Source organism: Cryptomeria japonica, chromosome 8, assembly GCF_030272615.1.
Source record: "Cryptomeria japonica chromosome 8, Sugi_1.0, whole genome shotgun sequence".
NCBI classification, from domain to species: Eukaryota; Viridiplantae; Streptophyta; class Pinopsida; order Cupressales; family Cupressaceae; genus Cryptomeria; species Cryptomeria japonica.
Window position 1 is genome coordinate 514,182,328 of NC_081412.1, and position 26,705 is coordinate 514,209,032.

The window sequence follows — 26,705 nt, forward strand, 5'->3', positions numbered from 1 at the left end:
ACTTGCGGGAAATGATGGAAATGGAAAGTACGGATATGGTGAAAATGAATGGATAGAAATGGGAAAATCCGGGAAAGTCATTTTCATGAAAATGGGAAGAATTCTTCAACATGTAATCCGGTTTTCAAAACCTGAATTTGCAAGGGAAGGGTATTTCACATCTTTTTTTAAATTGGAATTTTAACCAAAAAATGGTTAAATTCCTTAACCGTAGGGGAAGAACAAGAATTTCCAGCAAACTTGTAATCAGAATTAAAAATACCGAATACAAGTAAAGAGGGAGTTTTGGGAAGAACAATGCAATTCGAAAATTGCATACAAAGGGGAAAGATTTTTCTCACAAAACCGATTTTTGGGGGAAGAACAACACATATTTACAAATGCAACTAAGAAAGAAAACTAAGAAAGAAAGAAAATAATCAAATAAAGGAAAGAAAGGAAAGAAGCCATACCTTTCTTGAAAATGCAAATGCTTCTCCAAAAATGCAACAATCCTTGGAATGAAGAAGCAAAATCAATCAAGAAACCCAAACCAAAATGCCAAACTCTTAACACGTTTTTGCAAAAAACATCTTATATGGAAAAACGTGGCACCAAGCAAGAGCAAAATGTCATAGAAAATGCTTGAATGCTTCTTAAACCTCAACGCCTTGGTACTTCAAGCTAAAACGATCCATGTCCTCGAAGATGCGTGGTATTAAACACTTCCTCTATGCAGCCATAATGATTCACGTGGAGGAAAAAAACGTGGCAACTATTGCATATTGGAAGGCATCATTAAATAGCTTAAAACTCCTCCCAAACTCCACGCCTAGGTGAGAAAGGGCAAAACGATTTAGGAGTTTGCAATTTGTTGAAGATTTAGTCCCTCAAAATGTGGCATTAAAGAAAAACGTGGTTGCTGATTTAGGGGAAAAATACCAGTAAATGTACCCTCCAAATGTCACGAAAGGTGTCCAAGAATGCATGAAAATAGGATGCAAACCAAAACGCCTCCTTCCTCCAACAATCTCTCCACAAAATTTGCCTTGAAATGGTCAAAAATCGTTTTTCCTTGCATTTCGGGTTTTTTGGAGCAAAAGACAAGTTCAAATTTGCATAAGAGAATGCAAATCGGGTTTTTGGGAGAAGAATATAAGTTTTAATTTCACTTTTTCCACTTACAAGGCAAAATCGGGATTTTTTAGACAAATGACAAGTTTTATTTTTCACTTTTTCACTTGCCAAGCCAAAATCGGAGTTTTTTGGACAAATGACAAGTTTAAAATTGTCAAAAATGCACTTGCAAAGCAAAATCGGGTTTTTTGGAGCAAACTGCAAGTTTTAATTACTTGTAAAAGGGAAATAAAATCCCTACAACAAGTTAGAAATACTTGCACATATGTAATGGGGATTTAAAATCCCTATTACATGCAAAAACCATTAAAGTAGGGGTTTTTGACCAAACTGCAAGTTTACTTGTATTTGAGTCAAAAAATCCCTATTTTAACTAAAAAAGACCAAAAAACAATAAAAAAGACAAAAACAAGAAAGGGAAATTTAAAACAAATTGCAAGTAACATATTTTAATAAAGATGCACATGTAATAATCTAAAAATTCCCCTACAACAACTAAAACAATGAATATCATTAAAACTTGCATTTTGAAGAAAATTCTCCACCTGTAGTCAGGGTTTTAAAACCCGAAATTGAAGGAAAGGCATAGCAAACGAACCCAGAATTTGACGAAATTCGAAACGTAGTTGGAGGATAGACCGAGGATTAAGCCAATCCAAGGATTCGTCAAAATTCTGCCTCGGGAAGCATGCCATAGAGTAAATTTTTCATTTTTTCACAAAAATTTCATGTAGTGGTCCTTCATTTTTGTTTTCAAAAATGAGGACAACAATATTTAAATATTTAATTTTGACTATTTATTTATTTTTAGTTATTTTTATTTAAGAGAATCATGATTGATTTAGTTATTTATTATTTACTTGATTTATAACAATAATTGTTATCTATCATTTATTATTATTTACAAATAACAATTTATGACAAATGATTTATTATTTATTATTTACTTGGTTTATAATAATAATAATTATTTATTACTTATTTATTATTTACAAATAATAATTTATGACAAATGATTTATTATTTGGGGGTCATTGCAGTCCTTCCCTCCCGACTTTGCTTGTCCTCAAGCATTTTAAGAGCCTCTTCCTTCTCCCAAGTAGCATCTTCATTGGGTAGTCCTTTCCATTTGATTAGGATTTCCTTCACGGTTCAGTTCCTCAACTTTTTTTCTCTAGTATCAATGATGACTTCTGGCTCTAGAATAAGTTGTCCTTCATCGTCAAGTGGGGGTAATGTTTCACATGGTACCACGTGTTGTCCCAAAACTCTTTTTAATCTGGATACATGAAATACATTGTGAATTCGGCTATCTTTGGGAAGCTCTAATTCATAGGCCACTTCTCCTACCTTCCGTGTTACACGGTACTGTCCATAGAATCGGGGTTTGAGTTTCTCTGTCCCATTCTTTTTGATGGATGTTTGTTTATATGGCTGCAATCGCAAGAAGACTAGATCCCCTATGTCAAATGATCTCTCCACTCGTTTCTTGTCTGCATAGAACTTTTGCTGATTTTGGGCATGATGTAAATTGTCTCTGAGTGCCTTCATGAGGTCAATATTCCTTTGGATAAACTCTTGAGAGCTAGGTACTTTTCTATCTTGGGTATTCAACCCTCCAAAAAATGGGGCCTCATAACTGTATAGTGCTTTGAATGGACTCATCCCTATAGACAAATGGTGGGTGGTATTATAACAATATTCTCCCAGATGCAACCATCTAATCCAACTTGTTTGTTGGCCCGTGACATAGTTCCTTAAGTACCCTTCTATCCATTTATTTACTATCTCTGTCTGCCCGTCCGTCTGGGGGTGATAACTGGTGCTTGGTGTTAATGTTGTTCCTGCTAATCTGAAAAGTTCTTGCCAGAACTTGCTAAGACTATCTCTATCACTTACAATGTTCTGGGGAAGCCCGTGGAGGCGGAAAATTTCTCTAAAGAATAGTTCTGCTATTTGCTGTGCTTTAAACTTTGAGGAGGTAGGGAAAAAATGAGCATATTTTGTGAGTTTGTCTACCACTACATAAATGTTGTCTTTCCCCTGAACTTTGGGTAATCCTGTTATAAAATCCATAGATATACTTTCCCATTTCTGGCTTGGGATAGGGAGTGGTTGTAATAGTCCTGCCGGATGTGATAATTCTGTTTTATTCTGTTGACATGTCAAGCATTCCCCTACGTATTTGTAAACGTCCTTCTTTAGTCCCTTCCATGAGTATTTTTCTCTTATATGTTTGTATGTTTTATAGCACCCTTGGTGTCCAGCTAGAGGGCTATCATGATACTCCCTTAGAATGGTGTCTTTTATTCTAGATTGAGGGGTTAGATATACCCTACCTTTGTAGAGGATAACACCATCCCAAACTCTGAATTCTTCACTAGGCATCTTCCCTTCCATGATCTCGACGGTCAGGGGGTCTTTGGCATATTCTACTATTATATCTTTTTTCCAATCCTTTGTAATTTTAGTGATAGTGTTGATGTGAGGTCGTCCAGATAAGGCGTCTGCAGCTCCGTTATTCACTCCTTTAACATACTCTTTATCAAAATCATATGCTTGGACCCTACTCACCCATTTTTGTTGTCTATCATTTAGGTCCCTCCGGCTCAGGAAGAAGAGCAAGCTGTTATGGTTTGTTTTCACCAGGAACTTTCCACATACCAGGTACTGCCGAAACTTTGCTAAGGCGTGCATTATGGCCAGCATTTCTTTATCATACATGGAATAATGTTTCTCTGTTTCTGTGAGCTTGCGGCTTTCAAAGGCTATCGGGTGTTTCCTTTGCATAAGAACAACCCCTATACCTTCCCCTGATGCGTCACACTGTAGTTCAAATGGTATGGAAAAGTAAGGATTGGCCAATACTGGGCATGAACTCATGGCTTCCTGGAGTTGTTCGAAGGCTTGTTGGGCTCTATCACCCCATGAAAAAGCTCCCTTTTTGGTCAAGTCTGTGAGTGGGGCTGCTATCTTGGAGAATACTTTTACGAATCGTCGGTAATAACTGCATAACCCCACAAAAACTCTAAGTTGTGTGAGAGTTTTGGGCCTGGGCCATTCCTGGATGGCTCTGATTTTTTCTTCGTCCACACTTACCCCTTCTGTATTAATTTTATGCCCTAGGTAGAGTATTTCCTTAAGGCCAAACTCACATTTCGAGATTTTGGCATATAGTGACTCTGTCTCTAGTATATTCAGCACTTCCTCAATATGTTTGAGATGTTCCTCCTAGGTTTTGCTGTAAATGAGAATGTCGTCAAAAAATATGAGAAGAAACTTTCTTAATTGTTGCCTGAAGGTGTGATTCATACAAGATTGAAAAGTGGCTAGAGCGTTCGTAAGTCCAAATGGAAGCACTAAAAATTTGAAATGCCCATAATGACATCTAAAGGCTGTTTTTTGCACATCTTCTTCCCTCATTCTGATTTGATGGTATCCTGACCTTAAATCAATCTTAGAAAAATAACAAGCTCCATGTAGTTCATCCATCAGCTTGTCCATCCTAGGGATAGGATATCTATTTTTTATGGTCTTCTTATTTAGGGCTCTGTAATCAATACACATTCTCATGGTTCCATCTTTCTTTTTGACTAACACCACTGATGAGGCAAAAGGACTGCTGTTGGGCTGAATGTGACCCATTTCCATTAGCTCCTTAATGGTTTTCTCAATTTCCTCTTTAAACTTGTGGGGGTGTCTATAAGGTGTGGTGATCACTGGTTTTGCTCCTTCTTCTAATTCAATAGAATGATCAAAACCTCTTTTTGGGGGAAGGCCGGGTGGAATGTCTCCAAAAACCTTTTTGTATCTTTCAAGGATGGGTTGGACGTCTATATGAATTCTCTGTTCATCTGAAGGAGTTTTACCTAGTATCATACATTGGGCTACCCATTCACCTTGATCATGTCTAAGGATTTGTTCAATTTTATTACAAGACACTAGCTTAGGACACCCATCCGGCATGCCCTTTAAGATTACTTGTTTCCCTTCATGCTCAAAACATATCTCTAAGTTAGGGCAATCCATAACGAACCGTCCTAAATGATTTATCCATGGCATTCCAAGGATAACAACATTTTGTATGTTTGCTACATAAAAATCTCTTTTGATTGTATGTTTCCTAGAAGTGATTTCTACTTGAGGGACTATCTTTGTACACTGACTTATGGATCCATCTGCAAGGGCGACCTTAAATCCTGGAAAGTTTTGGGTTTTTAGTCTTCTTTTTGCCACCAAGTGTTGGCTAATGAAATCATGCGAAGCGCCTGTGTCTACTAAGGCAATCACCTTTTGTCCTTTAAGAGTTCCCTTAATTCGAAAAGGTCTATTCATGTTCTGAGTGATGACTGCCAGTGATTCCTCTGTTTCGTCGGTCTTAGCCCTCTTGCTAAATTCTTCTATTTGGTTTACTCTACCTCTCTTACATTGATGCCCTCTTTCCCAAGGCTCTCTACATTTGAAACATAAATTTTTCTTCATTAATTCATCCCTCTTTTGGCACCTATGTCCTGCACTCCAAGGTTCCATACATAAATAACCAGGTTTCTCTAAATTGTTTTTTCTTGAATCATCTCTTCGGTAGGATAATTTGGAGGGGTAGATCTTTGTCTTTTCTTTGGATTGGTTAGACTCAACCCTCCTTGCCTTCCTGATAGCCTTGGCTAAATTTTGGGGTTCGAATGGTTTCACTACATTTTTGGTTAGGTCTTTGAGCCCCTCTACAAACATATGAGTTAGCCACTTCTGGGATAGGTCAGGAATCATGACAGATAATTCTTGGAATTTGCTAATAAATTCATCCACTGTGCCAATTTGTTTGAAGAGCACTAATTCTTGAAAATACCATTCGGAGTCTTTTTCGTCAAATTTGCTGGTAAGTTTTTGAGAGAATTCCCCGTAGGAGTTAATACTTTGATGACCCAAGGAAACAAGTCTATTATGCCACCATTCATGAGCTGCTCCTTCTAGATGGAGAATCGCAAATTGGAGGGCGTTCTCTTCTATCATGGGGCTTAGAGTGAAATAGGTATTTAGTTTTTGTAACCATGCATGGGCTGTGAGTTTCCCTGATCCGTCAAAGTTGGGAAGGGATACTTTATTCACTTTGTGTTGGAGTTCTTTATTTTTATGCATCCTGGGTGCTTCCCTACGCTTGTCTTCGCAGAAATCTCTAAAAGATACCACTTCCTTGATATGAGGGTCTAGATTGGCATATGCTCTTGCAATGTCCTCAATGCTAAACCTGTGTTGTTCTACCCCCTCCTCTTCCTACGATGGTTCATCGTGAGGTAAGAATTGGGGTTGAGGCACTCTGGATGTTAAGCATTTATTATTATTCTTAGAATGATTAGATCTAGTATCCCTCTTTTCGGTAGTATGCCCTTTATTGTTTGAGTTCCCCATAGATTTCAAAGCTTCTAGGAGGGCCTGATTAGATTCTTTCATCTCCTTAATCAGGGTGTGATTTGTTTGTTCCAAATAAGATCTCACCTCATTGGCGAATTCGTTCATGTTGGGTTTCTTTTTCCTCTGGTAGACTAACATAAACTCCACAGGATGGCAAGATTATGCTCTGATACCACGGTAATGTCCCTAGTGGGGGAGTTGCCTATTAGAAGCTTAAGACCTGCAAACAAACGTTAGTACTCCAAAATATGCAAGATAAGTAAACATGTGTGCCATTTATACAAGTAGTAAAGTTGTGTTATTCTACATATTCAACAATTAAATGCTCGTTGATTGGTTACTAACTATACAAGATAAAAGCATTCCTTAGGTTGATCTTACCTGGATTGACCCCACCCTCTATTGAGAACGCTCTCTCAGTTAGGACAACCCACGTATTATCTGCCTAAGGTCTCTATGGGATCTCTATTAATGAGTAATCTCATTATTGCTTTCACAAACTGGCAGAGATCCCACCTCTGTCCAAGTTTCCCTATCTCTGACATATGCATATGGTTAACCTCTACAATATATATACTGTCTCTAAGAGATTCATTACGAATCTCCCTCTAGATTCCTATGAAATGTTTAACGTAGCTCTGGTAACCAGACTCTTCACTTTTAATACTTAAGTTACTTGTGGCTCCTGGAGGTTTTCATATACCCTCTGCTCGGGGACGTCTGCACTGAGGTTTCTTTCTCTGCCGTTTACTGGTAGTGGTAAGGCGCCTGAAATGGTGATGTTCTTCCTACGTGTCTGCCTGAACGCGGGAGCTACAGGTCATACGCACCCGAACATATATTCGCGTGTCTCCTTATTCGCAGTGTTTGACGCACCCTGGGTATTTGCCCTTCCCACACCGTCCGCCTTCTCTCCTCCTCTCTCGTGTATCCCTAATGCATTATTCATAGGCATCGTGTGATGCTTCCTCTGCGATCGTGACTCTTGGGCGTGGCTTTTGGGCGTGGCTTTTGCTGGTTCGATTTAATCCATTTTACACATATCCTTCTGTTTATTTGTTTATACTCTTATTCATTTAATAATTCGATTTTTATTTATCTATTAATGTCTCATTATTATTCACTACTTTTATCATTTAACTATTTAACTTAATTTATCTTTTAATATTTAATTTTGACTATTTATTTATTATTAGTTATTTTTATTTAAGAGAATCATGATTGATTTAGTTATTTATTATTTACTTGATTTATAACAATAATTGTTATCTATCATTTATTATTATTTACAAATAAAAATTTATGACAAATGATTTATTATTTATTATTTACTTGGTTTATAATAATTATTATTATTTATTACTTATTTATTATTTACAAATAATAATTTATGACAAATGATTTATTATTCAGGGGTCATTGCATGACCATTGGATTAAAGGAAGTGGGGCTTCGTCGACCCTTTGTGAGACATACTCTGGATCAAGCACATTTCCATCATCGATCATCCCTTGCGGAATGTCCATCAGGTTCAAATCAATAACCTGCTCAAGGGTAAGCCTGTAGTAGTCCATATTGAGAACCTCCATTTCTGTATGGAGATCCACCCAGATATCCTAAATACGATGCACATGTACGAAGAATTTTTTTTTCCTTCATACCTCGGTAGTCAAAATCTGCCCTCGACTTAAACCTTTTGAGTTTAATCTCCTGCATCTCGGTCCCCATAGCTTTGGTCTTGACGGATGTGACAAGAGAATACCGACCAATATTCAATGGCTTAGTTGTAGAAATATCTATCCCAACCTTATGTTTGACAGAATGATGAGCATGCACAGCCATGATCTGTCTTCCCAACTCCATAAGAATGATCTTATCGGTCGAGTATCTAGGAAGCATGTATGGCTGCCCACTGTAACATCCAACTCTTATATAAGTGAAAGTCGGGATTTGAAGGAACAAGCAACTGTACTTATTCACTCTTTCCCATGCTTCATCTGACACCCTTCTATTCTTTAGAGTCTTGTCAAACTGGCACATAAAGTAACCAAAGAATGAATCTTGAACCCTCTTGAAATGTAATCTGCTGGGTCTCAAGGGCAGCTGATCATAATATTCCCACACAAGTATAAGTGAGCGATCACCCTTGGTAGAAAGACCAGGGAAATGTCACTGATGTAGCTGCATTTCCATCTATTTTGTGAGAGAGATTAATTTTGCTACTCGATGACACACTTCTAGGTTAGGAGAAAGTAGTCTTCATAGCTGAAATATGTCACTGATGTAGCTGCATTTCCATGGCAAAGATGACTTCTTTTCTGAAGAGCATGAACTATAAGTTGGAATAGTTCATTAGATTTCACTCTAAGACAAGGGGATAAAAACAAAGTTGAATGACTAGGATAGAGTAGAGTGAAGGATACATGGAAATGCTGCATGAGCTTCACACAAATGAGAACCAGTAATTGCACTTTATGGTGCACTATAGCTAATAGCCAATAGGTCATCGAAACATCCACAACCCAAAAACTTAGCTAGAATTTGTGATAAATGTTTTTCACTTCTTGTATGAGATTGACTAAGATGTCAATTAGTGGATACAAGCAAAACTGTGACAAAGAGAGGGATCATGAAGGAGGCATCCATGCTACTAGAGAAACACTCTCATTCACCTCCTCGGTCTAATGAATGTGGATCATTCAATTTAAGGGCAGTTGTGCTAATTTTATATAGGGCGCCAATTCAGGCCCAAGAATTTTATATCAAGATGGGTTGTTATCAAAAAGCTTCATGTGACTTTCAATATTGTTATAAGCGGTCTTTGGTTGATACTTGATAGTAATAGGGCATTCAAACAGATTCAATTGGTCTTTTTGTGGGGGTTTGGTTTTTGGAAGGGCATTCATATCAGTCTTGATTTTGTTTGTATGTCACTAGTCAACTCCGTACTTGGATGGATGTTATCTACATCTATTTTGGTACTCTTTTTTGTGGTAGAATGATTATTTTTTCAATTGCTTAGGTTGAATTTGAAGGAGTGTTCCTGATTTGTGTTTTTTATTGCAGAAAACTGGTATACATTTTGTAAATATTCTTCTTACATTTAAATTGATTATCCTTTCCTATTAAAAAAATATTTAAATTACAAAATAACTATACAGTTAGTATTTAGTAAAAACAATGCTAATCTCAAATCATTTAAACAACTAAAACAAATCAGATCTATTTTCCAAATCATAAATTACCTTGTTATTAAGCATTGGTGAGATGGGAGTAAACCACATGTCTTGATTCTCCGATTGACAATGTGAAAAGCATGAATTAATAAACATGCCTGCTGTTTTAGATTCCCTAGAGGTTTCCAATGCATCAAGCATCTGCCTTCTGTACCCTGTTTTCCAAAGATATCAAGTAAACATTATCAATAAATAAGATGCATCGACATATCCTAGCATATCTTGCATGTTATGGCTTTCTATCATTTGTACTTCCAGATGCATTTTTTATTGATAAATCATGTTATCCTTTTCGTTGTGGTATGTTGCCTCCGATCCATGATTCAACCCTTCATAGGAATCTCAAAATTTCAAAATTCAATGAAATGATTTTCATACTCTGAAAATAAATTTAGCATTGAAATTGACTCAATCTTACAGCACATGCACATTTATCATCCAATTGCTTTTGAGGTACAGAAAAATAATGCTAGGGTGCATGTGTTGTCATGGCAATGAACACTATTGGAGTAAATATTTTATTTAACAAATTATTCTGTATTTTTCCTTTCCTTTCAATCATCTGTGATCTTAACACAAGACAGATAAGCATTATGCTTATTATTTAGATTGAATTAACAGTTTAATTTATTGATTGGAATTGCATTATATTTTAGCCATATTTGTCTTATTGTATTTTATATTTTGAGAGATGCTTCTAGTCATAGTGTGGTTAGAATTCTGAATACGTTTAATGGTACAACACTTGGAAGTGAAAAATAGTTGTAAACTACATTTGCACCTTTTTATGCAAAGTCTGTAGTGATAAGAATTATCTAAAAAAGTAAGGAAATCAGACATTAATGGGGAAAACAATATGAAAGTAGAATGCATTTATATTTCAATAAGTGGATTTATAATGTGTTTTTTAGGACTACGCCGAACACAGAATAAAGTTTCCAACGGTCACTTCACTCTCTCTTGTTTAAAATTAGACCTATACTAAGATTGCAAAAAAAGATCAAACGGTTAATCTCAAGGTTCCTTTTGCGCATGGATGTAACTAAGTTAGTTGATGGGTTTGCTGTTAACCCAAGGGGCCTTACGTATGCTCAAAGAAGATCTTAATAAACTTGCAGGTTCAAGGATTTCTACGCAAATGATTTGCAATGAAAGCTCTATTTTTTTTTTTTTTTGGGTTTTAAAATATGCAGAAAGTAAATGAGTGAAGGGTTTAGAAATATAGGCTAAGACTAATCTAATCCTACGAACAAGGAGACGCGATTACTTATGTGAAATCCAACCACGCTTCGCTTTGCCAGCAGAGCACAATTGCACGAAGGCGGTGCAACCTTCAAAGGGTGTGTTAAAGATTTTCAAATCAGCAATGGAAACCATCAAATCGAACAATCTCCACTGACAATCAAAGTTAAGCATACACATCTAATGGAGGCTCAGGCTAACTTTACACAGTATGCAACAATTAGTTGCACACCAAAAGTATGAGCACGGACTTTGCAACAAGCAACCCTATCAAATCCAATTCATCTAACAACATGAAAGCAAATCTAATCTATACGAAGAGGTGAGACCATGCGAGCTTCAAACCAACACAAGAACACACCAACAATAGAACAATGTATTAAGTGTTTGCTTCAAAAACTCTTAGCAACAATCTCTGACAACAATCTCTCCTCCTTCACAAATGAGGGGGGTCACAAGGTGGGAATCAGCAATTAATACCCACTAAGCCCATATACAATAAATTCAAATATGCCCAAAAATGGCATCCATTTGTGCATTAAATGCACCCCATTACATCAAATTTGCCCAAAATACCATAAATATTCCTCATGCAAACATAAATGCCCATCATTCTCCATGCGACGGCTACATGCAGAAGGAATCTGTCATAAAATCATTAATACGGCGGCTGCATACAAAAAGATTCTTCATACATTCAACATGCATTGACCAAGCCGCCACTAAGTCCAAATATTCCAGCACTAAATGCATCACCACTAAGTCAAAAAAATTATTGTCCAAGAATGGATGATAATTATCCCAGTCATTAATTGCATACGTGATAAACTTGGCGATAACGGCTTTGAGCTCCCCTACAGAGACACTTGGCATGCTTTCAATGTCGAACTCCATCAAAGTGATTTCTTCCTCGCTCTTGGAAAATAAATTCTCCCACTCCATTTCTTGCACCTTCTTCATTGTGTTGGAAAATGAGGAAACATTTTGAAAATGTTCCTTAGAAAAGGAACCTACAAAGAAGAACTCATGTAATTGAGATTTCAAGGAGTTCGTCATTATTCCATCCTCATTGAGCCTCTTTGCGAACAGTCCTTCAATCACATTGATCACTTCCTCTTGCACCCTTCTAATTGAGTCTTTCAAAGTTAAAGACTCCATGCTAAACTTTTCGAAGGTATTCTTTCCTGAGCAAACGACGCAGAACCATTGGGAAAAGTCATAAATTTCATTCTCTTGGATTACTTTCCCATTAATAAGTGTTTGCTTCGGAATCTTCATTAGAGCTTTGAGTCGCATGTCTTTCTTAGAATATTCCTTCGCCAACTCACCGGTTTCCATTTTTTCAAATTTTAGAGGGAAATTGGAAGATTCCTTGAAGATTCACCTTAACCCCATGGCTTGACATTTGTTGCTTTGGAGGGAACTTTCCACGTCTTTTCATGATCTCCTATTTTTTAGGGATTTTCCTAAAATTTACGACCCGGGTCCATTGGAGAGAGAATTCTCTCACGAGTCCAAATCTACAAAAAATTTCGGATTTCGATGAGATTTGGTGGCTAAAAATGGAAATTTTAACATTTTTCGCGAGGGGATTGCTGCTTTCTTTTCCTTGACCCTCGAAATTCTCCTTTGTCCTGGAAATTTCCATCCTTGAGCTTTCAAACTTAAGCGTGGAATTTACTCTGTCATGGAATTCCTTCATTTCATTGATTCTCCTTGAATACCTATATTTGGCACCCTCACCATGCCTTGGGCGGATTTTTGATAAGGCAAAGAATTCATTGTTTTCCCCATTTTCCACACTCTACTCACTTTGGCGCCTCATCCCTACCTTGGGCACTAATTTGCTCTAAGGAAGGAATTTTTACTTTGCTATGAATTCCAAGGTTCATTGATTTTGGCGCCCTTTCCCATGCATTGGCGCCATTCTCCACTTGGCAAGGAACTTGGTACTTCCTTTGTTTTCCACGACTCTTTCCTTTTGGCACCCTAGTCATGCCTTGGGTGCCAAAACTTGGTGAGGAAGGAATTTGAGGTTTGCTTATGAATTCCATGTTGCATCAACTCTGGCGCCCTTATACCTTCCTTGGGTGCAATTCTCCCTTTGTCATGGAATTCATCATTCTCCAATGATCAATCTTTCTTTGTTGACCTCCTAGCGATTTGACTTGGACATGGGCACATTTTAGCCTTGAGGAGGGAATTTTATGCTTTGCATCATTTTCCATGACCATTGAAGTTTAGCGCCCTACTGCTTCCTAGGGCGGCATTTTGCATTTGTCAAGGATTTTCTCAATTTTAACACTTTCCCTGCCTTCCTAAGTTTGGCACCCTGACTATCCCTTGGGCACCATTTTGCATTGGTTGAGGAATTCCATCTATTTTGCAATTTTCCACACTCCCTTTGGTTTTGCTCCCATCCTTCATCTAGGGCGCTATTTCACATAAGGCATGGAATTCATGAATTTGCTCACTATCCCTGGACATGAGGTTTTAGCGCCCAAAGCTCCTTTAGGGCGGAGTTTTCACTTTAGCATGGAATTTTGACCTCTCTTTGTCCAGACTTAGTTGACTTTAGCCACTTCCGAATCAGGATGCCGTTTGCGAATTTGGAGTGTTTTCCTGGACTTCATGAATTTTCGAGCCTTCCATTTTGGGACTTGATGCCAACACAGCCATTTTTTATCCAGTGTGTCTGCTTTTGGCTTTCCGGATTTAGAAATAGTCGTGAATGTTCAATCTTCATTGCTTGCCTGAATGATCCTGTCAAACACAAACTTTCCCAAAATAGAAAACTTTCATAATGTCAGTGTTAGACCCCAAAACATGACATCAGACGACTTGCTATAAATAGAAACTTACTAAAAATAGAAACTACTAGAAATAGTAAGTTTTATTTTTGGCAGAAGAAGACATTCTGTGACACAATAAAATCCCTAAAAAATAGGAACTTTCTAAAAATAGAAAGTTGCTCCGATTTCGCTCAAATTTTACTGGGAGGTTCCTTGAAGGGCCCTAATTCTAGTTCTGCATTCAGTTTTTCAAAAAGCCCTTACAGAAACCCCTAAAATCTAGGACTAAAGGCAAAAACCCTAAAACTAACAAAATGAGCCCTAGACTTTACTAAATTCGCTCAAATGAAAAGTAGACTTGATCAAATGACCCCCAAACACTTGCAAAGCAAAGAGATTGACGAGATTGCCACCAAAAGACCCCAAAAACCAAAACCAAATGACCGAGAGGGCCTTAAAAGTAGAGGGGTCCCCATTTGGGATGGGGTGATGTGTGATTAGGTCACAACGTGTATATTGAAGCTAGTCCCTATGAATATGTGATGTAAGCTTGAGCTAGTCACTATGTATATGTGATGTAATCCAAAGCTAGTCATAATGTGTGTGATATGTACATGCTAGTCAAAATGTGTATATGGGAAGTGTGCTCGACTCACTCTCTATGGAATTGGAAATATTGGAAGGATATGACTCCTGTGAGATTGTGTATGCTTGTACGCTACTTGATGGCTAATAGTTATCTTCTATTGAAATGGACTAAGATAATTGATCGCATGAAATTAATAATCAAGGTTAAAGAGAGATCAAGGATCTTATACAAGAGGAGAGAAAGATCTCCCTCTAACAGTCTAGGTGAACTACGAAGCCTTTGAATTCCCTCCAAGGGATACGTAGGAAGGGTCATTGGGAATGAACCCTTAAGGCATAAATCTAGGTCTAGAGATGACTTTGACCTTTGGAGCTTACTACCTTTGACAGTAACCAGAAGTGGTGGACTGGAGTTATCACCACTATGGTGATGGAAGAACTTATGAAGTTGACACTTCTATGCTAGAACTAGAAGCTTGGTCAATTGAGTTTGTACATGTTTTAAAATAAAAAATTTGTAGTGTCTGAGGGGTGGATATTACATAGCCATCAATTCTAAAATCTTCACCCTCTTATCAAAAGAAGGGCTCTTGGTATCACCCAATCCATGATAACTGTCACTAATTAGCTATAGTATCTCCCTCAATATGTCATCATTGTAGGGTGCTTTAGGAGCTGAAATTCTCATAATTCCATTGAGACAACCGGTGACTGAAAGTCTCACGTCTTTATCTACATATCTCATAATGTGGGGTTGAACTAGTGCAATCAAAGTTACTTCCGTTCCCCATTTCCAAGTCTCAAAACCTGACTGTTTCAAGTTTGATAAATACATTTCCATTTCTTCCAACTTGCTAAGAAGAACATGCTTTGATTGATGCGGAACTCAAGTTGCTTTCCCAAAGCATAAAGCACACTTCCCACTTCTATTTCTTTCTCCGAGACCCTAGGCTGAACAAGTTTGAATGACTTTCGGAAATGTTCTGTTAAAAAAAACCTTTTCTCTACTAGCCATCTCCAATCATTGATTAAAACTCATATACTGGCAGAAAAACCCATCTCTGACACTAATGTTCTACCCCTGTTTCGAACCAATTTTGCACTTTCCCCTCTTTCATTGAATGGAGATTTTATCAAATGTTTTGCATGCAGGAGTAAGAAATATTTTCTGATTTCCTAAAAAGTTTGTGCAGCTTATTTAATTTCATCAACAGTTTGCATGGCATTAGAGAGATGAGATTTTTATTTGCAGTTTCAGATATGCAATATTATTTGGAGCATAAGTCATAACAATACTTTGCAATTCATACAAGGATTAAGAAGAGGTTGACTATTTAATTACAACATTTCAGTAATAACTTCTGTCACAAACAAATATAACAAACATTTTCTGACCTTATACAGCGATCATTAGAAGGGACCAAAGTCAGACTGGATGATACAATTTTTTGTGCATACACTTAATCAACTAGCTTCAAAGGATAGTGCTACTCCTTTTTGTATGACCCACCAAAGGGACCAACAATATGTCCCACACCAGCCAATGCCTCTTCTTCTCCAGGTAACCAAGGTGATCAAAAGTTGCAAATTGGAATGTCGCACAAATGGCCATTAATTTCCCAAATGGCGACTATGGAATTAGAAAGCATGAACAAATTGAAGTATTCAGTCAACCACTCCTCAAATCACATGGTAGCGACTAATAATTTAGCTACCTCCAAGCCCTCAATTCTTCCCAAACCTCATGTAGCCCAAAATTGTGTTCTATTTTCCAGAAACAACAATTATTTTAATTTGTTTGTTGTTTTCTATCACCACGATTTGGGTCTAGTGTCCTCCATAAAAGATATTCAACTTTCCTTGGTCATGAGGCGAGTGAAAGAATAGGCCACATCTCCTAGCAATAAACTTCACAATCCAAAACCAAGCCCACATCAGCCTTAGTGATCTTCACAAAAGGCAAAAGAAGATGCTACGTTAGGCCTTTGGCTCCCATATGATGTGCTAGAAACCCAAAATATTTAATGCTAAATTTTCAAGGCTTAAACTTCCCCAAAGAAGCATTTCACCCCTTTTATGACTACTACGTCAGACCGAGATTCCCTAACCAAAAGCTGCATCTAAGATTCACTTAGACTTGAAAAACTTTCCTTCAAACCTGGACTCCTTTGGAGTTCTAGTGTACAATATCAAAGTGTAGCTGACTATATGAAATGTTTTAAATAATATTAAAATTTCTCTAAATCTCTACACACACAACCCTAAAGGATTTTCTAACGCTCACTAGTGTGACCATCATAATCAAGATAATACTTAATGACTGCAAAAGCTTATCAAATTTGAACTTGCCAACCTAGCTAAACCTGAAGAGATAAATCCTTGATCCAAATCCTGCAAAATTGAAATATCCCGAACTCAGATAATGCTTCAAATCTGATTTCGATTTTCATTTTTACTCGTGTTTTGTTTCATCATAATGTAATATTGCGACATGCAAACATGCAGATTGAACATGCAAGATGAACAATATAGATTTTCAAGGAAATCAATCAATGAAATATAGAGAATCTAAATAAGCCAGTGGTATTCTTTTGATATAGAAATGTATTGTTGTTTACAAACACATGTTACAAATCAGAAAATGCCCAATGCCATCAAGTAACACATACCTGAAATGCCTCCATACATAAAATAACAAACCCTCTGAAAATCTGCAAGATTGACCACTGAATCTTCATGAAAACTGATCAATGTTGTGCAATTGTGAATCCTGAGATGAATTCAACAATTGGCTAATCTGGGTTTCTGTCCAAATAGACAAAACCTCTAGGGTTTCCGTCCTAGGGTTTACTAAACCTGCAAGCTAAAGCTCTCAAGGAAAAGTTTCTTTGAAAATAACAACTCAAGAATGAATCCTCATTTCACTTTTTCCTCATTTTATAATGCTTTTCCTTTACGAAAGTAATACTTTATTTTATTTCTCTTTTTTTACTTTTCCCTCCAAAAGTGACTTTACGTTATAATTTGTCATTGACATTATCATTATTGTCACTTTATAACTAAAGAATGGCCAAATGCTAATTAATTAAATATAAATAATCCCAAGGACTTACGACTATTTAACATTTAATTAATTGCCTTGCATCAATCTAATTAGTCCACGGGAATAAAATAGGCTAATAATCTCTTCTAGCAGATCACTCGGAGAAAGGGGACATTACAATCCTCCCACCCCAAAATTGCTTGTCCTCAACCAATCACATGTATCAAATCTGCATTAAGCTCAAATGTTCCAACCAATACCTGGATCCCAAATTAATCTAGGACCTTGATATGTCTTCCCACATGTATCTCCTTCAAGCTTCCACTACTCCACTTTGATATAAGCATCCTTATGCCCAAAGCTGTGAAGCAACTCATCATGATCCCAGTCTTTCCAAATCCTCAACCCAGCTACTATCCTAAAGGACCAAATTCACGTCTTTGTGATCAATAGCGTGAAACAACCATCTATCACCATTGTGAGAACTCTAACCCGATGAACTATGGCTAAAAATTCCATGCTTAGATATGTAGAACAGCCCTCTGTTTCTTCACGAATGCAACAAATTTAACTTACAGGAAGTAACAAAACATAGAACATAACAGAATTGATAGCAAAAGATATTCAACACATAATATGGCCAAAATGATATTCCTTTATTCACAGGTGTAATGTCTATACATCGTCCCTATCTCCCTGTTCCCGATACAACAACAATATAAATAGTACCGAACAGTTGGTTAAGACTGCCAACCATCAGCAACCGACATGACCCTCAAGAACTAATTACACTGCCATTATCAGCAAATCATAAACAAAGTATTATTTATTACTAGCAGCATATTTGTTGTCTACATCACCACCCCCCCCTCCGCAAAAAAAAGAAGTTGTCTTCTAGACGACAGAACAAAAATAGGACTGATTCTACACAACTATTGAGAGCTAGGAAGGTGAGAAGACATCCCTGGAGTAGGTGAGGACGCCGAAAGTTGTTGTTGCAAGTGTTGTAATTGCTCTGTGCGGAGCCGGGAGTTTTGCTCAACAACAAGCTAACACTCCCGAGCCGTCTTTACCATATACACTGCATCCATAATATCCTTCTCTTTCTGTTCTAGCTATGTTGTAACTACAACAATGTGATCCTTCATCTCAGCCAAGTCAATATCCCATTCTGCTACAAGTTCATTCTGTCGATCCACCTCCTCCAGGGCCGCTCGTAGTTGTTTTGTTTTAGTAAGATTCATTCGGAGTGCCAACTCCCCCTATACTATTGTAACCTTCTCCAGTGCAAGTACCTTCTCTGCCTCAACCTCTTTCACCAAGTATATTTCCCTCTCCATATGGTAAAATGTCTCCCTAAAGGAGATCTCCATCCCCTGCAAGGTGATCAAGAGTTTGCCCTGATCTTCAGTTTGAACCTGACGCCAACCATCTAGCATCTCTAGAGCCTCCATTATTGGCCAACCATGGCACGTGAAGAGCTGTGCAAACTCCTCATAGCCACCCCTCATGAAAGCGAAGATCCTCTTAGCCTTCAATACTGAACCAATCTCTACTTGCCTAGCCAGCTCTACCACCCTCTGGATGACCGCTGCAATGTCATCTAACTCTATCAGGAATCTACGTACGGACCCAAGGGCATCCTGTGCATCGGGTTTTGAAACCCGAACATAGCTCTCAATGTGACTCTCCTCCCTCCGGTTGTGGATTCCTCTATTACCAACCTGGTCTCCCCCAGAAGTGCGCTTTCGTTCTCAAGGTCTATGACCATTTGTTCTCTATGGAGAATCCCTTCCTCCTTCCCAAGCTCTGGATGCAATTCCATCTCCATCTATTTTTCCCTTCCACCCTTCGACTATAACTGCAACAAGTGGTTGGCTTTAATTGACCGTGGTGAGGGAGGTAGAGGTGCGTTGGGTGCCACAACAAATGTACCTAGCCAACTGTCTACAGCAACATCAATCTCTCGGCCTGGCATAGTAGGTACACCCATGATCTCTCTATTCTCTCCCAACACGGTCCTAGCAACTGGTGTATTGGTAATGGCAAGTAGTACAACTATAGCAACTGGTACATTGACAACAACTAGTACGCTAGCAATTGGTACAAAGGTGGCAATTGTAGCAATTGGTATATAGGCCACTGTGACACTACTACCAATTTGTATGGTACTGGTATGGTTCGGTTTGCCACACAATAGCCACAAGGGTGGCCTCTTGCAACCCTTTCGGTGTTGCAATTCGTATGACTGAACTAGGTGAGATCAGATGTTCCATTGGGGACAGCTTGGTTGGTGCGAAGGTGATGGTACGGCTTGAACCTTTTGGTGTGTGTTGGTGTACGTTTTATCATATACCGAACATTAGAATAAAATATCCAAGGATACTCTATCCTCTTCTGAACAAAATCAATACTTGTGTCAAGATTGCGAGAAAGACCACAAGGCGGCTCCAAGGTCTATATGTGCGAACGGGCAACTTTATGTGGATAGCTTCTTGGGTAGTGTGCGCTGAAATACAAGGGGGACTTATGCTTGACAACTAGTATAATTCACAAGCTGGACTTAGGCAAATTTATCAATAAATGCTCTTTGTTTTTGGGTTTTCTGATTTGGGATTTCAAAAAAATGGACAAAAAGGATAAGGGTTTAGGAATTCTAACTATTGCTAAGCTATTCCTATGAACTCAAGAGATAGTAAAGACTGGATGAAATTGGTAACGACATTTTTTTTCGCCACACTTGGACAACTACGCAAAGTGGGTGCAATCTTCTAGGGTTGTGCTTAAGATTTTCACACTTATGAATAATACCAACAATTGAACAATATTACTCAAAGTAGAAGTTAAGCATCCACATCAAAAGCTCTGGCTAACTTTACACATTGAATGAAAATCATCCATCCAACAAAAGTATGAGCAAAATTTTACCAATCTAAACTACCAATCCTTCATTCATCTAACAAATTCAAAGCAAATTACTTAAAGCAAATCGATTGAAGAAAATATGCAACCATGCAACCACTTAATAACAATAAGACTTCAAAACAATACTGATAATGAAATTTTTATTATCCAAGTAGCTCTACCCAACAATTTCATAAATCTCTCCACACTGAAATGAAATGAGAGAACAAGTTTATATAGAGTTTCTAAAAACAAATGAAAGGCCGAGATCAATCTAAGATCAACAATCAAGATTAAGACAACCTAACCCTAATTAGAGTTTCCCAAAATAAAATTAATATCTAGTGCATGCAAGACAAGTGGCACAAGGTGCTATCTTTTAGGATTGCACGCCCTTCTCCTATTGAGAGGCAGAAAGTTCAATGAACTTGGACACAATCTGATCAACCTCTTCCATCATGACATGTGGCAACACACTGACAATGAATTCTAATCCTTCCAAATCATCTGTACATACAACAAAAGTGGTTTCCCAATCTAATTCCTATTTTTGGAAAGCATCTCTGATGGACAGGAGGCTTGATGCCTTAGCCAGATTCTGCATCAGGGACTGGTCCAATAGAGAATATTTCCTGTGTGTTGTCCTTGAGGTTTTCTAACTGCATATCCTTCTCTCAGATAGTTTCCTTTTCAAGTACCTCTGCAACTACAAGGTAAACTTTGTCTTGAATTTCTTTTATCTGCACTTCAGCTATGTCATCTTGCCTTCACTTTCTCCAAGACTTCACTGCGTGCAACCAATGTCCAGTGCCAACTATTGAAGTCATACGCAACTCCTGCTTCAATTATATTTCCATCAATTAGTTCTTCCTTTGAAACTTCTTTCAATTCTCTAAGACATGGAATAATTCTTTCTTGGATGTCCTGAAGGTCAGCCCATGCTTGTGCTATGCTTGCAATCCTGGAGAGTAAAGAGGAGGTTTGTCCATATGTCAATGCTAACCTTTCCACAAATGTTGCTGTGTCTTTACTTGTGCTTTCCATCCATGCCTTGGTCTCTCTGGCTGTTACTACTTCTTTCTCAGAACTTTTGACTGTTTCTTGTGGATTCACGAGTGGAGGAGCTTCTGGATTGTCTTGGTTAAGTGGCTTAGCCAAGTGTTGAATGTATTCTCTCAAGCACTCAACTTCTTTCTTATATTCCTCCTTCTTTTCTACTTGTCCACTCTTGCCTTCATGGAAGCAATTGAATTATCCAAGTCTTTAGCTTCCCGCCTCTTGGTAGTTGGTCCTAAACTGATCGCAATGACTTCATATTCATGGTGACCAATGTCTCCCTTTGCCTTGTCTACTTTTGGCACAACTATTTGCACTATCTTGCAACCGGCTTCATCTCTCTGGATGGTGGAAAACCTTCTGGTTGGCTTCTTTGTGACAACCTGTTCTAATTTGGCCAAGAAATCTGCCATATCATCCTCTTCTTGAACTTCTATTTCTTGTGTTTTCACTTTCAACCTTTCCTTCAAACAATCAGGAACAGTGGGCTGCTCAATGCCTTCCACTTCTTGATAGCCTTTTTCACATGTGATACCTCGAAGGGCGGAAATTATTCCTTCCTAAAATTCACCTTCTTCAACATCCATTTCATCATCTAATTCCAATACTTATGTGGTGGTAGGAGATGGAGGTTGTTCATTTTCTTGATGGATTGACTACGTTTTCTCCATGAATTGGGGAACTAATTTCCATCTCTTCCAATGACTTATCAATGACCAATATGTCATATATGTTTGTTGATGCGGCAGAACGAGATGGCTCTAGCCTTTGCTTCTTTTGAGCAGGTCCTTCATTCACAACTACCTTTCCTTTCTTTTTAGAATATTCAATTGGCCTGGCACTTTGAGATGCCTCTACATTTGAAGAACATTCTTCTACTTCAGCCACCAGGTCATAAGTCAAGGTTATGTTTCTCCATCTTAATCTATGACTTTGCTGATTGATCCACCACCTAGAATATTTCATAACTGGGTGCATCAAGGTGGTCAAGTCTGCATGCTCTGGTTCTGACCATTTGATAGGAGAAATAGGTGCATGCTCATCAAAGCTAGGCTAAGTATAGTCTGCACTATCTTCCAGCTGATCCGACAAAAGGAAATGTTTAGTCGCTCTGATCAAGCTTACTGGCAGTCTAGACAATAACCTTTTCTTGATGTCAAATTCATCTACAACATTTGCCCAAAAATACTCTATGTCTACTCTATGTCTGAATCTTTCTCCATTCACTGATCCAATATTGTTGTGAGGATCATAGTTAGCTCTGGACCAGTAGAATGTAAAGGGATACCACTGCATTTCTAGCCTGGCACTTTTAGCTGCCTGCAGTGTCGGACAAGACTCTTCCATATTTCCAATAAAGAATGGAAAGGATATAGCTACCTTCTGCCTTATTCTTTTGAAGCTCTGATAAGTTTTTAGTTGTCTGAGAACTTCAAGTAGGACCATCCTGTTGGTTGGATAGATCGGAAGTTGGTAAGGACGATCGTCAAAACCTTGAACTCTTATGTAAATTTTGGAAATTTTCTCGATACGATGCAAGTTTGTTTCAGGAAATTTGGCAACTTCAGACTAGAGGTTCCTTTTTTCCCTTTTGTCACGTATTGACTGTACAGATAGGCTGGTGGTACTGGTACTATGGTCCGATGACGAGCTTTCACTTGAAGCAGAGTGTAGGATTTGGTTATTTGCCTAGTCGGCGAGATCTTCACTTACTTCGTCGTCTGAGAGTGGCAGGTTTCTTGCAACCTCTTCCAACTCACTCCAATTACATGGTCTTTCTCTCCCCTGACTACCACTTTGGTTGGCACTCCGACTCCTACTCCTCATTGGACTCTCAAAGTCTTCGACGATTCCCCATAATCGCCATCTTCTTTCACTTTGCTCTCTCAGGCGGAGAGATCTTCTTACTAATCCCTCCTCTCGTGTGTTTTTGGAATGTTGGTCCTTATGTGGGCATAAGGGCATTAATTGTCGAGGGTATGGTGTCTGCTAGTATCCCGCTCCTCTTCCTCCGTACTAGTCCTTTCTTCATACCATTGCAGTATTTGTTGCTGACGTTTCTCTCAATTCCTTTGCTCCTGTCGGTCTTGTTGTTCAATCTAATTTCATGCCAATAGCCTTGAAATTCTCTCGAGAAGATCAAAGACTGTGTGATTTATTGAGAGTTCGTCGTGTATCGTGCTCTCAGGGACCACTCTCTCCCAAGCTTCCCTCTGCACGTACTGATTGACCAAGTCTTGCGTCTTGCGTCAACCAACCTCCCACAAGTTCACCAAGTCTTGCGTCAACCAATCTTCTGGTGTTTCTTCCTCTGTTATGTCCCCTTCTAGCTAGACATCAGATAGTTAGCAGGATTAGCCTATCAGTTGACCCTCGTAGGATAATAAGGTCGGATAGAGGGTCCTTTGAGGCAAAGACTTGGTCAGGGAATGGGTAATTATTCTCCTCCAGAGCTTGGTAATTTTGGATTTGGCATTTGTGTGGGCTACAGGGCTTGATTTCTCATACTTACTATTTATAGTAAGTCGAGGGATGCTAGAGAGGGACCCTTACTATTTTTAGTAAGGCAGTCGAATGAATAGTAAACGCAGTGGTTGACCCCCTAGTTTAAACGAAATTGAGAAATATTGAATATTCGAGGAGTTATTAATGTTTATTTGGCCTAGATGATAATTATTTATTAAAAGGTGATAATATAAGTTATACCTTAATGTTATAACTTGAGGGTCAATTCGTCATGAAAAGGGGGCCATTTGAGGGATTAATTACAAATGCCCAACTTAATGAAATATTAAATGTTTTCCCTAAGTCTTAATGAAATAACATTTTAAATGTAATTAATATGCCTTTTATGGGAAATCGAGCTCTAGGGAGGAATTATATATACTCCCTCAATGAAATCGATTTCATTCTATTGAGCATTTTCTATCATTTTCATGAATTGTGAAGAGAAGCCAAGGGTTTCTGTCTGCAATCAGCCATTGGAGAGCGAGAAGTCTTCAGTGTTGCAGCCATTTTGAAGTGGTGAAATATCCATTGAAAGTGGCAATTAGGGGAACTTCATACAGAGGTTCTATTTGTGCAAATTGGAAGAAGAATTTCAAGAAATCAATGAGATTAGAGGATCCAACTTAAGAAGGGTTAGAAGTCTGCATTTCCATGGTTGCTGGTACTCTTTCGAAGGCTGTACAAACTACTTTTAGCAGACATTACTTGCAGCAAAGAGGGCGATTCTAGATGCAAGGCGATTTTGCATAATAAGGGTTTAAAAAATTCCAATAAAATAAAGGAAAGGGTGCTAGACTTGGGAGAAGAATTTGGCATCCATTTTGAAGGTTTTCATCTCAGATTCAAGGAGAATCGATTCATCTACCAGCTTCTTTTTACCAGCAGATACATTGAAGAAGTTTGAACATCATTCCCAGGTATGCATGCTAGTGTAAAGCCTTCAAAATTTAATGAATGATAATGATATATAATTCTTGTAATCATTACGCATTGTATCTCTTTAGTTTCAGCTTTGAGTATTTTTATGTTGCATATCATTGCTTTTATATCCAAAAATACAAAAATAATGAAAATTTGGAAGAACCAAAAAAAAAAACTTCCATATTTCATCCAAAATTTGAGAATCAGTGCCAGAGAAGACTTGGGGTCTTCACATCCTCGGTGTCACTTTTCGTTACTTGTACTTCTTGTTCAAACAATCGGCCCATTACTCCGCCATGCTTGTCGCCACTCTCAAGGTCCAAGTTCGGATCGACAATGGCGCCAAAATGTTTACTCCTGAATGCAACAACTTTAACTTGCAGGAAGTAACAAAACATAGAACATAACAGAATTGATAGCAAAAGATATTCAACACATAATATGGCCAAAATGATATTCCTTTATTCACAGGTGTAATGTCTGTAAATCATCCCTATCTCCCTATCCTAATACAAAAACAATATAAATAGTACCGGACAGTTGGTTAAGACTGCCAACTGTCAGCAATAGACATGACTCTCGGGAATTAATTACACTACCATTATTAGCAAAACATAAACAAAGTATTATTTATTACTAGCGTCATATTTGCAGTCTACACCCTCTATTCTTGTGATGTAACTCAAAACCCAAAGGTTCGAACATGAAGTGCTATTATCCTCTACATGCTCCATGATGTCTTCTTCATCTACCAAATATACTCTCCAAGTGTGATTAAGGAATGATATTGTTATGAAACAAAGGCATACTGTCAAACCTTACATGCAATGTGGTTCTTCAATTCTTATCACATGTTCTTGCATAACAACAAGATGAATGGAACCATGTAAAGGTGGGAGATGGCTGATCATCAACATGAGACTCACCTTTATTTTGTATCTTCCAAGTTTGCCTACATAGATGCTATCATAGGCTGCTGTCCCAGGGTGTGTGGCATACTGAAAAATCCTCTCAAGAGCTGTGTCAGACTTCCCACCTGAAGGCTTCTGTTATAAATAGAGTAGACCCAGACAAATCTGAAAATGCAATGTACAGCCATGTAGGACAGCCACATGTCAACCATGAATCCATGAAACTAATCTAAGTATCCAAGACACGACTCTATTTACATCATCCTTTGTCTAAGAGGTCTTCATGCTGCAACAAGATGTTGGCACTTGAAGTATCAAGATCACTGAAGGTATTTGTCTAGGAACATCAAGTTGCATCATTGATAGTTCTTATGTCCTTTGTCAACAAACTCCAAACTCATCTTCTTGCTTGGGGTAATACTAATTCTTCAGGAGAAGTTCTCTCTATGCATATGACAACATACTCTTTTCATTTAATGTCATGAACATATGACAACACTGGCTTTTGCTCACTATCTTTACATGCATTAACACCCCTTGCAATCGGGTCTCTAGGACCCGATTTCAAGTGACCAAAGTGTTTAAAATTCTTGCAATATCAACTTGCAATTGGGTTTTGGAGGCCCGATTACAAGTAAAGGAAACTTGCAATAAAGGAGATCGAGTTAGATGCTTGAAACCTGATTGCAAGTTATAATGCAAAGGTAAATATAAAGGCTTGCAATTGGGTTTTAGAAACCCGATTGCAAGTAATCACAACTTGCAAGAAAAGACAAAAACCTACGTACTTGTAGTTGGATCTCTAAAACCCGATTGCAAGCAATCAACGTAACTTTAGTTGCAGTTGGGGTTTTGAAACACGATTGCAAGTAATAAGGTTTGAACTTGCATTTCGGGTCTTAGGACCCAATTTGCAAGTAATAGTGCAACACAACTTGTAAATGTGCTTCAGAGACTCGACCTTGCAAGTTACTTGTAA

At 38.1% G+C, this 26,705-nt stretch overlaps 1 protein-coding gene across 2 annotated transcripts in view; it reads right to left on the minus strand.

Moving 5' to 3' along the window:
• LOC131047805 (pectin acetylesterase 3) overlaps positions 1 to 26,705 on the minus strand; it is a 229,980-nt gene that overhangs the window by 69,646 nt on the left and 133,629 nt on the right. For both annotated transcript variants that reach the window (XM_057981594.2, XM_057981595.2), the window contains one exon: positions 9,771 to 9,916. In XM_057981594.2, coding sequence (XP_057837577.2) covers positions 9,771 to 9,916 — 146 coding nt within the window. The remainder of the gene's footprint in view (positions 1 to 9,770; positions 9,917 to 26,705) is intronic.